The sequence below is a fragment of the Pseudoliparis swirei genome, chromosome 9, assembly GCF_029220125.1.
Source record: "Pseudoliparis swirei isolate HS2019 ecotype Mariana Trench chromosome 9, NWPU_hadal_v1, whole genome shotgun sequence".
Classification (NCBI taxonomy): Eukaryota; Metazoa; Chordata; class Actinopteri; order Perciformes; family Liparidae; genus Pseudoliparis; species Pseudoliparis swirei.
In genome coordinates this window covers 1,660,804-1,676,258 of record NC_079396.1, presented here as the reverse complement: position 1 = coordinate 1,676,258, position 15,455 = coordinate 1,660,804, and the positions used below count along the sequence as shown (strand labels likewise).

The 15,455-nt window shown below is 52.0% G+C and overlaps 1 protein-coding gene across 1 annotated transcript in view; it reads right to left on the bottom strand.

Moving 5' to 3' along the window:
* Nucleotides 1-15,455, bottom strand: part of lamb2l (laminin, beta 2-like) — a 37,336-nt gene that overhangs the window by 8,788 nt on the left and 13,093 nt on the right. The window contains exons 3-24 of the mRNA XM_056423480.1: nucleotides 13,585-13,717; nucleotides 12,920-12,993; nucleotides 11,420-11,608; nucleotides 11,292-11,355; nucleotides 10,575-10,777; nucleotides 9,628-9,748; nucleotides 9,222-9,410; nucleotides 8,471-8,650; nucleotides 8,137-8,249; nucleotides 7,423-7,502; nucleotides 7,131-7,287; nucleotides 6,550-6,690; nucleotides 6,060-6,221; nucleotides 5,865-5,986; nucleotides 4,487-4,607; nucleotides 3,339-3,531; nucleotides 2,617-2,760; nucleotides 2,131-2,362; nucleotides 1,890-2,053; nucleotides 1,592-1,816; nucleotides 1,049-1,263; nucleotides 879-975 (exon numbers count right to left, since the gene is read on the bottom strand). Of these exons, the coding sequence (XP_056279455.1) occupies nucleotides 879-975; nucleotides 1,049-1,263; nucleotides 1,592-1,816; nucleotides 1,890-2,053; nucleotides 2,131-2,362; nucleotides 2,617-2,760; nucleotides 3,339-3,531; nucleotides 4,487-4,607; nucleotides 5,865-5,986; nucleotides 6,060-6,221; nucleotides 6,550-6,690; nucleotides 7,131-7,287; nucleotides 7,423-7,502; nucleotides 8,137-8,249; nucleotides 8,471-8,650; nucleotides 9,222-9,410; nucleotides 9,628-9,748; nucleotides 10,575-10,777; nucleotides 11,292-11,355; nucleotides 11,420-11,608; nucleotides 12,920-12,993; nucleotides 13,585-13,717 (3,319 nt within the window). The remainder of the gene's footprint in view (nucleotides 1-878; nucleotides 976-1,048; nucleotides 1,264-1,591; nucleotides 1,817-1,889; nucleotides 2,054-2,130; nucleotides 2,363-2,616; nucleotides 2,761-3,338; nucleotides 3,532-4,486; nucleotides 4,608-5,864; nucleotides 5,987-6,059; nucleotides 6,222-6,549; nucleotides 6,691-7,130; nucleotides 7,288-7,422; nucleotides 7,503-8,136; nucleotides 8,250-8,470; nucleotides 8,651-9,221; nucleotides 9,411-9,627; nucleotides 9,749-10,574; nucleotides 10,778-11,291; nucleotides 11,356-11,419; nucleotides 11,609-12,919; nucleotides 12,994-13,584; nucleotides 13,718-15,455) is intronic.

Here is a 15,455-nt window from a genome sequence, read left to right as displayed (position 1 = left end):
AGAAAGGAGAGAGGAGAGAGGGATGAGAGAGGAGAGAGAGCAGAGAGAGGAGAGATGGAGGAGAGAGGGATGAGAGAGGAGACAGGAGAGAGGAGAGAGGGATGAGAGAGGAGAAAGGAGAGAGGGATGAGAGAGGAGAGAGAGCAGAGAGAGGAGAGATGGAGGAGAGAGGGATGAGAGAAGAGACAGGAGAGAGGAAAGGAGAGAGGAGAGAGGGATGAGAGAGGAGAAAGGAGAGAGGAGAGAAGGATGAGAGAGAGCAGAGAGAGGAGAGATGGAGGAGAGAGGGATGAGAGAGGAGACAGGAGAGAGGAAAGGAGAGAGGAGAAAGGGATGAGAGAGGAGAGAGAGGAGAGATGGAGGAGAGAGGAGGGGAGAGGGAGTTAGGAGAGAGGAGAGAAAGGAGGGAGGAGGGAGGAGATAGGATGGAGGAGGGAGGCAAGAGGGAGGAGGGAGGAGAGAGCAGATAGGAGGGAGGAGATGGGATGGAGGAGGGAGGAAAAAGGAGAGAGGGAGGAGGGATCAAAAAGGAGGAAGGAGGGAGACAGGAGAGAGGAAAGGAGAGAGGAGAGATGGAGGAGAGAGGGATGAGAGAGGAGACAGGAGAGAGGAAAGGAGGGATGAGAGAGGAGAGAGGAAAGGAGAGATGAAAGGAGAGAGGAGAGAGGGATGAGAGAGGAGAAAGGAGAGAGGAGAGAGGGATGAGAGAGGAAAGGAGAGGAGAGAGGGATGAGAGAGGAGAGAGGAGAGCGGGATGAGAGAGGAGACAGGAGAGAGGAAAGGAGAGAGGAGAGAGGGATGAGAGAGGAGAGAGGGTAAGCACAGAGAGGGAACGTGACTTCCTGCTGTCTGTGTTATTCATGTTCCGGGGCCCTCACCCTCACAGGGCCCCTGAGGGCCCCCCCAGTGCAGCGCCTCACACTCGCTGCACCGCCGGCCCCCGAAGCCGGGCCGGCAGCGGCACTGCCCGGTGAACTGCGGAGAAGAGACACGATGAGGACCCCTCTTCCTCTCGGAGGACCCCCCCTCCTCTTCCTCCCCCCCTCACCGCGTTGCAGTGGCGCCCCTCGGCGTGCGCCGGGTCGCAGCCGCACGGCTCGCAGCCGGCGCCGCGGCCGTAGCTCCAGTGGTCCGCGGCGCAGCGGTCGCAGTTGAGTCCGGCCACGTTGGCCCGGCAGGAGCAGGCGCCGCTCAGCCGGTCGCAGTGACACGCGCCGCCGCTGCAGGCGGACGGCGCGGTGCCGGCGGTCACACAGGTGCATCCTGGGAAGAGATGAGGTCACCGGGAGGTTCTGCCGGACTGTCTTTATTTAAAGGGACAGTGTTGAATGATGTCACCGTGTGAGGCTGCAGGTGAAGCTACACCGCTAACTAGCATCTGGAGGCCTTCACAGACCATAATAAACAACAACAAACAATGCCAACAATAAACAATAACAAACAAAAAACAATAACAGTCACACACACTCACAAACTCATACTTACAAATCACTCACACTCACACACTTACACACACACAATCACACACACACACAAATCACACATTTACACACTCACACAAATCACACACACACTCGCACAGGTAACTCACGCCTGCAGTCCTGGGCCAAGGCGTTGCCGTAGTAACCGTGGAGGCAGTGGCTGCAGGCCGGCCCGTCCGTGTGGAACAGGCACCGGAGGCACCGGCCGGTCCTCGGGTCACACGACCCGGGGTCCTGGGGGTCGATGTTGCCGTTGCAGCCGCACGGCAGGCACTGCCCCCCGGGGCGCTCCGGGTCGCCGTGTTGACCGGGGGCGCAGCGGTCGCAGCGGGACCCTAGTGGACAACAGAGGTATTGCACATGTGGCTGCAGTACCAGCGGGCGGCGGAGACGGGCGAGAGAGCTCACCCGCGTAGCCGGGCCGGCAGCGGCAGACGATCCGGTCGGAGGCGAGGTCGGCGTCACAGGAGACGGCGTGGAAGCGGTCCGAGCCGGGGTTCCCGGGACAGGGGCAGGGCCGGCACCGCTCGCCCGAGCCCAGCACCGGGTTCCCGAAGAACCCGTCCGCACACCTGTCCCGGAAACGAGAGGTCAGCGTGACGGCGGCGGGGCGGAGGAAGGCGGGGCGACCAGGGGGGGCGGAGCTTACCGCTCACACTGGTGTCCGGCCGTGTCGTCCCTGCAGCCGCCGCACGCCCCGGTGAGGGAGTCGCAGACGTCGGCGTGGCCGTTGCACCGGCAGGCGCTGCAGCTGGGGAAGCCCCACTGGCCCGGCTGGCAGGCCGAGCAGCGCCGCCCGGTGGCGCCGGGCCGGCACCGGCACTGACCCGATGCCGGGTCGCACTGGTGGCTGGACGAGCCCTCAGGGTGGCAGTCGCAGGCTGAGGACACACACGGGTCCTTTTGAGCGAGCGAGTGTGTGTGTGTTCAAGATTCAAGATTCAAGATTCAAGATGTTTTATTTGTCACATACACACACAGTGTGTGTGTGTGTGTGTGTGTGTGTGTGTGTGTGTGTGTGTGTGTGTGTGTGTGTGTGTGTGTGTGTGTGTGTGTGTGTGTGTGTGTGTGTGTGTGTGTGTGTGTGTGTGTGTGTGTGTGTGTGTGTGTGTGTGTGTGTGTGTGTGTGACTCACCGGTGCAGCCGCGCCCCCCGTAGCCGTAGCTTCCCGGCTCACAGCGCTCACAGCGCCTCCCCGTCACGTTGGCCTTGCAGCGGCAGCGGCCGCCCACCGCGTCACACTCACCGCTCACGGAGCCCTGAGGGTCACACTGGCACGCTGCGGGGAACAGAGGGTTCTTTAAGGGGCCTGAGGTTCTACCAAGAACCATCGCCTACTGGAGAACCTTTATTTAAGGTTCTATGAGACACCTTTATGGGTTCTTTGAAGAACTATTTAAGGAACTGGTTCTCCCTGGTATGAAAAGTTCTTTGTGGAACCATAAATGATGCCTTAAAGAACCATTTTTTAAAGGTTCTACGAGACACCTTTATGGGTTCTTTGAAGTTACTATTTAAGGAAAGGTTCTTTAAAGAACCCTCGTCTGAAAGGTTCCTTGTGGAACCCCAAAATATGTCTTAAAAAAAACTTTAACACCTTTATATGTTCTTTGAGGAACTCTTGAAGGAAATGGTTCTTTAAAGAACCCTGGTTTGAAAGGTTCTTGGTGGAACCAGAAATGGTTACTAAAGGAACCATTTTTTTAAGGTTCTTTCAGACACCTTCAACGGTTCTTTGAATAACTCTTGAAGGAAATGGCTCTTTAAAGAACCCTGGGTTGAACGGTTCTTTAATGGTTCTTCCATGGCATCACTGTGAAGAACCCGTCGGTTCCGTGTGGTTCCGTGTGGACTCACGCAGCGCTCCGTCGTGGATGATGGAGGAGATGCTGCAGATGAGTTTGGAGCACATGTCGGCGAGGACGGGCGTGGGCGTGACCATGAAGGAGTCCAGACACATGTAGCGGAGCATCTCCTCGCGCCGCTGCTCCGCCTCCGGCTCGCCGCCCCGTAACCCCGGCAACTCGGTGTATTTGGGGATCAGAACCAGCTTTTAGACAGGGTGGGAAAAATCTAAAGTATTAGGATATAAGTGCTGTATAGTGACATAAAGCTGCTGTATAACGTTCATATCACTGCTTTATATGGACAGATACAAGCTGTAAATCTATTATATTCTTATTAAAATCGCACCAGAAAAAAAGACTAATCTAAATATTGACAAAGTGAGACGTTTGGATAACAACCATTTTCACATCACACTTGTTCGAGTAGTTTTTAATCATAGTTCAGTGAATTGTTTTTATCATACTGGCAGTACAGTTATAAATAAAACTAAATATTGATTGTAATACTTTTTTTAATTTGTATTCTTTCTCAGTTTTATTTGCAGTATTAATCTCTTTCAAAATCCAAAATAACTAAGATAGTACTTATGTGAATACTGTAAATAAAACTAAGACGGAATAGGGCGACTATGGGTGAGTGGGTAGCAGTTCCGTCTTTCAATCAGGGGGTTGGAGGTTCAATCCCCGCCCTAGTTGATGTGTCCTTGAGCAAGACACTTAACCCTGAGTTGCTCCCTGTAGCTGCTCCACAGTGAATGAATGTAACAGGATTGTAAGTCGCTTTGGATAAAAGCGTCAGCCAAATGACATGTAATGTAATGGAATAAAAAATTTAAAAACAATTACAATCAATATTATTTTTTTATAACTGCTTTATATTGACAGATAAAAGCTGCATTATATAACTTTATTTCATGAGAGAAATTACTTTTAAAGGAACTAAATAAATTCCACGTTGGTGTTTCCTCACCACTAGAGGGCGACCTTGTGGTGCCTTCATGAGCATGGCACGAGTGTGGGAGGGTTTGGCTCTCCAGATCTTTTAGTTAGATAACTCATCACAGCGATGCTGTCAACAAGAAGACTGCTACCCAGGAGTCTCCAGATCCTTAATTAAATATATATATATATATGTATATATATATAATGTGAGCTCACCGAGTCGATGAGGATGAAGGCCGTGAGGTGTCTGTGGGACACGCCGTGGCGCTGGAACCGGATGGCGACCACGTAGCGGTTACTGGGCTCGAAACAGAACGGCCGCGGCATCTGGATATATCTGGACCAACACACACACACACACACACACACACCTCAATACATGCAGAGATAGGCTGCTGGGGCCGTTTTAGGATACACTGAGCTCCTCTCTCCTCTCCTCTCTCCTTATGGACGCTTAGGATACACTGAGCTCCTCTCTCCTCTCCTCTCTCCTTATGGACGCTTAGGATACACTGAGCTCCTCTCTCCTCCTCTCTCCTTATGGACGCTTAGGATACACTGAGCTCCTCTCTCCTCTCCTCTCTCCTTATGGACGCTTAGGATACACTGAGCTCCTCTCTCCTCCTCTCTCCTTATGGACGCTTAGGATACACTGAGCTCCTCTCTCCTTATGGACATTTAGGATACACTGAGCTCCTCTCTCCTCTCCTCTCTCCTTATGGACACTTAGGATACACTGAGCTCCTCTCCTCTCTCCTTATGGACGTTTAGGATACACTGAGCTCCTCTCTCCTCTCCTCTCTCCTTATGGACGCTTAGGATACACTGAGCTCCTCTCTCCTCTCTCCTTATGGACGTTTAGGATACACTGAGCTCCTCTCTCCTTATGGACGCTTAGGATACACTGAGCTCCTCTCTCCTCTCCTCTCTCCTTATGGACGCTTAGGATACACTGAGCTCCTCTCTCCTCTCTCCTTATGGACGCTTAGGAGACACTGAGCTCCTCTCTCCTCTCCTCTCTCCTTATGGACGTCTAGGATACACTGAGCTCCTCTCTCCTCTCTCCTTATGGACGCTTAGGATACACTGAGCTCCTCTCCTCTCTCCTTATGGACGTCTAGGATACACTGAGCTCCTCTCTCCTCTCTCCTTATGGACGCTTAGGATACACTGAGCTCCTCTCTCCTCTCTCCTTATGGACGCTTAGGAGACACTGAGCTCCTCTCTCCTCTCCTCTCTCCTTATGGACGTCTAGGATACACTGAGCTCCTCTCCTCTCTCCTTATGGACGTTTAGGATACACTGAGCTCCTCTCTCCTCTCCTCTCTCCTTATGGACGCTTAGGATACACTGAGCAACTCTCTCCTCTCCTCTCTCCTTATGGACGTTTAGGATACACTGAGCACCTCTCTCCTCTCCTCTCTCCTTATGGACACTTAGGATACACTGAGCTCCTCTCTCCTCTCTCCTTATGGACGCTTAGGATACACTGAGCTCCTCTCTCTTTATGGACACTTAGGATACACTGAGCACCTTTCTCCTCTCCTCTTTCCTTAAGGACACACACACACACGCACCCCCCCCCCCCTGTCACCTGTTCCGGTGGGGCAGGCTGACGGTGTAGAGCTGCTCGGTGGGCAGCAGGTTCCCACAGCGGAGGCTGGAGGGCAGGTGCACCGAGGTCACGCTCACGACGGCCTCCCAGTCCTCTGTGGACTACACACACACACACACACTCCATCAGCTGGGCCGAACAGGTGCAGGTGGACCTCTGGGGGGGGTCACTGACCTCGGGCTCGTAGCGGAGCATGATGTCGTACTCCATGGCGTAGGGCACGTTGTCGATGGTCAGCACCAGGCCAGCGCCGTCTTTGACGCGGGCGAAGCCGGGACCGGTCCACGTCACCGAGTGGCTGAGCGCCGGCTCCCTGTGCACGGGCCTCACGTCCGGCTACGGGAGACAACAACAAACGACAACAATAAACAGCAATAATGAATAATCACCCTGTGATTCTTTGGTATCCATGCACAGAACCATGGAGGAGCATCTGGAACCGAACATGGTTCTTCAGAGTGATGCCAGAGAAGAACCATTTCTGGTTCCAGAGAGAACCTTTCAAACCAGGGTTCTTTAGAGAACCATGTCCTTAAAGAGTTCTTCAAAGAACCTATAAATGTGCCTCAGGCTAAAGAAGGTTCTCCAGTCGGTGATGGATCTTCGTAGAACCACACAGCCGTGAAAGAACCCTGTCAGAACCGTGATGTTCTGCGTGGCTCACCGTCTGTTGGAGCTGGCGGATCCGCCTCAGCGCCGCTCGGTGCTGCTGGGAGCTGGAGGTCCGGCGGTGGCGGCGCTGCCTCCTCAGCTGGTTACTGAGGTGCTGCACACAGTCAGTCTCTGCCTGGGGGCGGAGCTTACCCTGAGGGGAGGAGAGGAGGAGGAGAGAGGAGAGGAGAGGAGGAGAGAGGAGAGAGGGGGAGAGGAGGATAGGAGAGGAGAGAGGGGGAGAGGAGGAGAGGAGAGGAGAGAGGAGAGAGGGGGAGAGGAGGAGAAGAGATGAGAGAGGAGAGGAGAGGGGGAGAGGAGGAGAGGGGGGGAGAGGAGGAGAGGAGAGGAGGAGAGGGAGAGGAGGAGAAGAGATGAGAGAGGAGAGGAGAGGAGAGGGGGAGAGGAGGAGAGGAGAGGGGGAGAGGAGGAGAAGAGATGAGAGAGGAGAGGAGAGGGGGAGAGGAGAGGAGAGGAGGAGAGGAGAGGGGATACATATTTTTACAGTCATGTCTGATGGTAATAAGCCTTCACACTAATATTCCACCTCCTTCTTCCTCCTTCTCCCTCCACCTCCTCCTCCCTTCATCTCACCGGCAGCGCGGCGTCTCCTGGCGAGCGTCCGGCGGCGTCCTCGGCCTCGTACTTGTAGAAGTCCAGCGGGGCGCAGAAGAACCCGGGCTGCACCTCGGAGCACTGTCGGCCAATCAGATGCCTCCTGCAGTCGCACTGGCCGCTGTCCATCACGCACCTGGAGGGAGGGGAGGAGTCACGCGTCATGACCTCAGGAGCATACAGGTGTGTACAGGAGCATACAGGTGTGTACAGGAGCGTACAGGTGTGTACAGGTATGTACAGGTGTGTAGGTAAGTAAACAACAACACACCTGTTGTTGACGGCTCCACCGAAGTCGCAGTCACACTGTCGGCAGCCGGCGAGGTCGTTGCTCAACCCCCAGTACTCCGGCTGCAGGGAGTAATATATATATATATATGTATATATATAGTTATACAGTAGTTACTCTTAAAGAGACGGCACTCCTCTCTTAAAGAGACAGCGCGCCTCTCTTAAAGAGACAGTGCCACAGTGCCTCTCTCTTAAAGAGACAGTACCCCTCTCTTAAAGAGACAGCGCCCTTCTCTTAACCCTTGTGTTGCCTTCGGGTCAATTTGACCCGATTCAATGTTTCACCCTCCTGTCGCCTTCGGGTCAATATGACCCGATTCAATGTTTAACCCTCCTGTTACCTTTATATTTACTAACATATTTTACCCTTGAGGTCAATATGACCCCAGCTATTAAAATCTCCAGAAAATTATTAGAATTAATATTGTTTCCCAAGTTTAAGTGTGAGGTACTTTATGTTTGTTTGTTGACTCCCGAAAGAACACCGACATTAAACATTGAATCGGGTCAAATTGACCCGAAGGCGACAGGAGGGTTAAATATTGAATCGGGTCAAAATGACCCGAAGGCAACACAAGGGTTAAAGAGACAGCGCCCCTCTCTTCATTTGTATAACCTGAAATCCAAAATGATGAACAGATTTCTAGCAGAGGATATATAATAATATAATAATCTGATTATATGAGTTACTGACCAGACACTGGTTGCAGTAGCGACCGGTGACGTATCGTTTGCAGGAGCAGTCGCCGCTGATCTGGTCGCACGGAGCGCCCATCATGATGATGCCGCGAGGGTCACAGTTGCAAGCTGATGACACACACACACAAACACACACGCACACACACAGACACACACACAATAAGAAGTGGCTGATGTGCTATTCACAGATCTTTATGCAGATGATGTGGCTTTGCTTTCCAAAAACAGTCAATCAAACACAGTTCAAACACGCAGCGACAGACACACACGCACACACACACACACACACGCTCACACACACACACACACACACACACACAGGTACGTACGCTGGCAGCCCAGCGGGTCGTGCTGGCTCAGCCCGTAGTAGCCCTCCTTGCAGTCGTCGCAGCGCGTGCCTTTGACGTGGGCTTTGCAGCGACACTGGCCGGAGATCATGCCCATGTCCAGGTCGGTGTGGCCGTCGCACACGCCTCCCTCCAGAGAGCCCACCGGGTCACAGTCACAGTCTGGAGGTCAAAGGTCGGGCGGAGAGCGGAGATTAAGAGAGGAGAGGGGGAAAATAGGAAAATGGGAAACTTTGAATAGACGGAGAAGAAGAGAGCAACGAGGAAATCACTTCAGGAAGACTCAGAGAAGATCTGTAAACTGACACAAATAAGTCTATTTATTAATAATAATCATCAGAATAATAATGATGCATTACATTTATATAGTGCTTTTCAAAGTACTCAAAGACACTTTGAGTACATCACATAATTACAACATCCTTAAAGCTACACAATGAAAATAACTAAAATTACAATACAAACAAAAGATAAAAACAATAAGAACTATTTAAATGTCTTTTTGCATCAAGATGCTCAATGGGGGGTCAGGAGGAGTTCAATCAAACATTACCGCAGTGGAGACGCCTGTGGTACTGAGTGCACCTTCATGTCCAGGTATCAAACAGGTGAGATAACCTCAACTCACTGGCAGATTCTTTTTACCACATGATTCAGGTCAAAAGTTTCCACATTTGAGCTTTCAGTTCCTTTATTGCAGTTCTACAGCGAGGAGTTGAGTTCAGAGACTCACCGACGCAGACCCTGGGGTCCCGCATGTCCCTGACGGGGTCTTGGTAGTAGAAGGGCCTGCAGCTCTCACAGCTGCGCCCCATGGTGTTGTGCTGACAGTCGTCACACACCCCCCCGCTCAGGTTGCCCGTGGCCAAATACACCGCCATGTCGAAGTGGCACTGGGTGGAGTGGCCGTTGCAGGAGCACTCTGGGGACACGCAGCGAGGAATTGAACCAACGAAAACCAATTAGCGGAACATTACCGTGACGTGTGAGTGTGAGTTTGTGTGTGTGTGTGTGTGTGTGGTCCTTCTTCACCTATCCTGCCTAATCCCACCATAAATCTACAAGAAACCCTCATGTCAGAGCCCGGCTGCGTGCGTATGAGTGTGTGTGTGTGTGTGTGTGTGTGTGTGCATTCCCACCTCTGCAGGTGTGTGGGTTCTCCACCTCCGCCGGTCTCCACGGCAGGTCGTGGTGGAAGTGTCGGCAGCGCTCACAGTTCAGCCCCTCCGTGTTGTGTTTGCACACGCAGCGGCCGTGGATCTGCAACCATGGCAACATGATGACATCATCATAACAACACAATGACATCATAACAACACGATGACATCATCACAACAACACGATGACATCGTCATAACACGATGACATCACAACACGATGACATTGTCATAACATGATGACATCATCACAACAACACGATGACATCATCACAACAACACGATGACATCATCCACAACAACACGATGACATCGTCATAGCAACACGATGACATCATCACAACACAATGACATCACAACAACACGATGCCATCATCACAACAACATGATGACATCATCCAAAACAACACTGACATCATAACATGATGACATCATCATAACATGATGACATCATCACAACAACACGATGACATCAACACAATGACATCATCCACAACAACACGATGACATCATCATAGCAACACGATGATATCATCATAGCAACACTGACATCATCACAACACGATGACATCACAACAACATGATGACATCATCCAAAACAACACTATGACATCATCATAACATTATGATATCATCCACAATAACATGATGACATCGTAACATGACATCATTCACAACATGATGACATCATCATAACATGATGACATCATCCACAATAACATGATGACATCATCGTAACATGATGACATCATCCACAACAACATGATGACATCATCCACAATAACATGACGACATCATCCACAATAACATGATGACATCATCCACAACATGATGACATCATCGTAACATGATGACATCATCCACAACAACATAATGACATCATCCACAACAACATAATGACATCACAACGTGTGTGTGTGTGTGCTCACCATGCCGTTCTCCCGGGCGTCCACCCCCGGCACGGGGGCGCACTCGGAGCCGTGGCCGTAGCAGAAGCAGCTGCCCCGCACCACCAGCTCGTACAGGGCGTAGTAATACTTCTGCAGCACGTCGTGGCGCCGGTCCAGAAGGTCGTCGCCCAGCGTGTTGAGCTTCGTGAAGTTGATGCGCAGGTTGGTGATGCGCAGCAGCTCTGTGGTGGGGGGGGGGGGGCGGAGCTTTGATTATTATCACGTCACAATACATCACATCACATTACATCACATCACATTACATCACTTTTAGCCGACGCTTTAGTGGTTCTGTGGGAGGAGAGTTATATTTATGGTCGATTTGGAATTTCATTAGTCAGCATAACGAGTTTTTAATGACTTCAAAAGAAGTGAGGCTGTCAATACTTTCACCGCGTAATGCACACAGAACAATAAAGGTTCTTAAATGGTTCTTTAAAGGCTTTGTGGTTCTACAAAGAACCATCACTCACCTACTGAAGAACCATTTTTCTTTAAAGAACCCTGGTATAAAAGGTTCTTTGTGGAACCAGAAATGGTGCCTTAAGAACCATGTTTTAAAGGTTCTTTGAAGAACTCTCTAAGGACACGGTTCTTTAGAGAACCCTGGTTTGAAGGGTTCTTGGTGGAACCTTCATTGTTCCGTGTGCTCTACTGGGTGCTGCTAAGAGCTTCAGAGTTTAGAGTCTCACTGGCCTTGGATGTCCAGGCTGTACGGGTCCTCCACGTGGATGGCCGGGTCCAGAACCTTGTAGATGACCTGGAAGAGAGGAGGAGTCAGATCCTTCAAGACGTCACACGAGTCGTCTTTAGAGCCTTGCTACCTCTCCGTTGGTCGAGGGTTCGATGTCGGAGTAGCGCTCCTCGCAGGTGACGTCGTTGATGTGCCGCAGTCCGCTGGCGGGGACGCCGGGGAACGTCTTGGTGCAGTTGGAGGCGAAGTAGCGGTACGGGCGCCACGTGCGCCCGAAATCCGCCGAGCGCTCAATGATCATGGCGGCGGGCCGGAACGTCTGAGCGGGAAAAGGGGAGGAATGGAACCTGTGTCACGAGGCTCGCCCTTCATGGACTTCAAGAGGCTGATCTCGTGATGTCACATGGTGGAATGCAGCCATACGACACACTCACACACGTGCACTCACACAGGTGTACTCACACAGGTGTACTCACACACGTGCACTCACACAGGTGCACTCACACAGGTGCACTCACACACGTGCACTCACACACGTGCACTCACACACATGCACTCACACAGGTGTACTCACACACGTGCACTCACACAGGTGTACTCACACACGTGCACTCACACACGTGCACTCACACAGGTGTACTCACACACGTGCACTCACACACGTGCACTCACACAGGTGTACTCACACACGTGCACTCACACAGGTGTACTCACACACGTGCACTCACACACGTGCACTCACACACGTGCACTCACACAGGTGTACTCACACACGTGCACTCACACAGGTGCACTCACACACGTGCACTCACACACGTGCACTCACACACGTGCACTCACAGAGGTGCACTCACACAGGTGCACTCACACACGTGCACTCACACACGTGCACTCACACAGGTGCACTCACACACGTGCACTCACACACAGGTGCACTCACACACGTGCACTCACACACAGGTGCACTCACACACGTGCACTCACACACGTGCACTCACACACGTGCACTCACAGAGGTGCACTCACACAGGTGCACTCACACACGTGCACTCACACACGTGCACTCACACAGGTGCACTCACACACGTGCACTCACACACGTGCACTCACACAGGTGTACTCACACAGGTGTACTCACACACGTGCACTCACACAGGTGCACTCACACAGGTGCTCTCACACACGTGCACTCACACAGGTGTACTCACACAGGTGTACTCACACACGTGCACTCACACACACGTGCACTCACACAGGTGCACTCACACAGGTGCACTCACACACGTGCACTCACACACGTGCACTCACACAGGTGCACTCACACAGGTGCACTCACACACGTGCACTCACACAGGTGCACTCACACACGTGCACTCACACAGGTGCACTCACACAGGTGCACTCACACACGTGCACTCACACACGTGCACTCACACAGGTGCACTCACACACGTGCACTCACACAGGTGCACTCACACACGTGCACTCACACAGGTGTACTCACACACGTGCACTCACACACGTGCACTCACACACGTGCACTCACACAGGTGCACTCACACACGTGCACTCACACACGTGCACTCACACAGGTGTACTCACACACGTGCACTCACACAGGTGTGCGTACCTTGAACTTCATGATGAGGTGCGTGAAGTGGAACTCGGCCTCCAGGTTCAGGCGGATGCCGACGTTTTCCTGACCTGTGGAGGAAGCGGCCGTCACTCGACGTCCTCACAAGCCCCTCCTTCAAGAGGACGGACAGGCCTCCATCGTCACCCCCGGGAGGTCAAAGGTCACGCGGTGTCTCATGTCACGCCGTCCCAACGTTTTCATATTGACTTCAGTATTTTTGCTAAACCCTCGTGAAGTGTGTATGTCGTTTACGATCAGAAACAACAAGACAACAAGAAGAAAACATGTTCCTCATAGACACGAAGCAGCGAGCACAATACACAACAATACACAACAAACAACACACAACAAACAACAACAAACAATGCACAACAATAAACAATACACAGCAAACAATACATAACAAACAACAATAAATAATACACAACAAACACAACAAACAATACATAATACACAACACATAACAAATAATACACAACAAACAATACACAACAAACAACAACAAACAATAAACATCATTATATTGTTTATGTTATCGACACACACATACACACTCACAGACACTCATACACACTCACACGTGCACACACACTCACAATCACACACACTCACACATACCCACACACACCCTGGCTCCCCTCCCCCCCCCCCCGGCTCACCGTTGACCGACTGCCACCAGGTGTCCCCGTGGGCGTCCATGAGGTAGATGGCGTTCTCGATGCGGTGGCTGTGGCGGTGGCGTCGCGCATCGTAGCGATGCTGCGACGAACACTCGAAGCATTTGTCTGACTCCTGTCGGCAGAGAGCACACGCGTGTGCGTTGGCACAGGGAGGAGGAGGCGTGTGCGTGTGGCGTCAGCCTGGAGGCCCGCGGGCCCAAAGATTCATGTCCATGACTTCATGACGAGTGGTTTGGCCTGGGGACGGAGGGTCACCCGCAGATTACAGATCTCATGTGTAACGTGGAGAACCAGAGGGGACGGGATTATATCCACTGGATGGAGAGAGGAGAAGGAAAGAATGGCTGGGGGAGGAGAGGAAGCAAGGAGTGAACTAAGGGGAAAGGAAGCAAGGACTGAAAGAAGGGGAAAGGAAGCAAGGGCTGAAATAAGGGGAGAGGAAGCAAGGAGTGAAATAAGGAAAGGGGAAGAAGAAGTAAGGAGTGACATAAGGGAAGAGGAAGCAAGGAGTGGAATAAGGGAAGGGGTAAAGACAGAGAGGGGGGGATGGAGGTGTGTGAGGATCAGGTGAGGCTGCTCTCCAGAGTCCACCGGCTCCTCGGGAACAAACACTTTGGGCCTCAAACGGAGAGGGTCTCAATCTAGAGGGTCTCAGACTAGAGGGTCCCAATCTAGAGGGTCTCAGACTAGAGGGTCCCAATCTAGAGGGTCTCAATCTAGAGGGTCTCAGACTAGAGGGTCTCAATCTAGAGGGTCTCAGACTAGAGGGTCCCAATCTAGAGGGTCTCAGACTAGAGGGTCCCAATCTAGAGGGTCTCTGACTAGAGGGTCTCAATCCAGAGGGTCTCAGACTAGAGGGTCCCAATCTAGAGGGTCTCAGACTAGAGGGTCCCAATCTAGAGGGTCTCAGACTAGAGGGTCTCAGACTAGAAGGTCTCAGACTAGAGGGTCCAAATCTAGAGGGTCTCAGACTAGAGGGTCCCAATCTAGAGGGTCTCAGACTAGAGGGTCTCAATCTAGAGGGTCTCAGACTAGAGGGTCCCAATCTAGAGGGTCTCAGACTAGAGGGTCCCAATCTAGAGGGTCTCAGACTAGAGGGTCCCAATCTAGAGGGTCTCAGACTAGAGGGTCTCAATCTAGAGGGTCTCAGACTAGAGGGTCCCAATCTAGAGGGTCTCAATCTAGAGGGTCTCAGACTAGAGGGTCCCAATCTAGAGGGTCTCAGACTAGAGGGTCCCAATCTAGACGGTCTCAGACTAGAGGGTCCCAATCTAAAGGGTCTCAGACTAGAGGGTCCCAATCTAAAGGGTCTCAGACTAGAGGGTCTCAGACTAGAGGGTCCCAATCTAGAGGGTCTCAGACTAGAGGGTCTCAATCTAGAGGGTCTCAGACTAGAGGGTCTCAGACTAGAGGGTCTCAATCTAGAGGGTCTCAGACTAGAGGGTCTTAGACTAGAGGGTCTCAGACTAGAGGGTCTCAGACTAGAGGGTCTCAATCTAGAGGGTCTCAGACTAGAGGGTCTTAGACTAGAGGGTCTCAGACTAGAGGGTCTCAATCTAGAGGGTCTCAGACTAGAGGGTCTCAGACTAGAGGGTCTCAATCTAGAGGGTCTCAATCTAGAGGGTCTCAGACTAGAGGGTCTCAGACTAGAGGGTCTCTGACTACAGGGACCACCAGCACAGTTTCCCCCCAAGGCTGTGTTCTTTCCCCTCTGCTGTTCTCCCTGTACACCAACAGCTGCACCTCCAGTCACCAGTCCGTCAAGCTCCTGAAGTTCGCGGATGACACCACCCTCATTGGGCTCATCTCTGGTGGGGACGAGACCGCCTACAGGTGGGAGACTGACCACC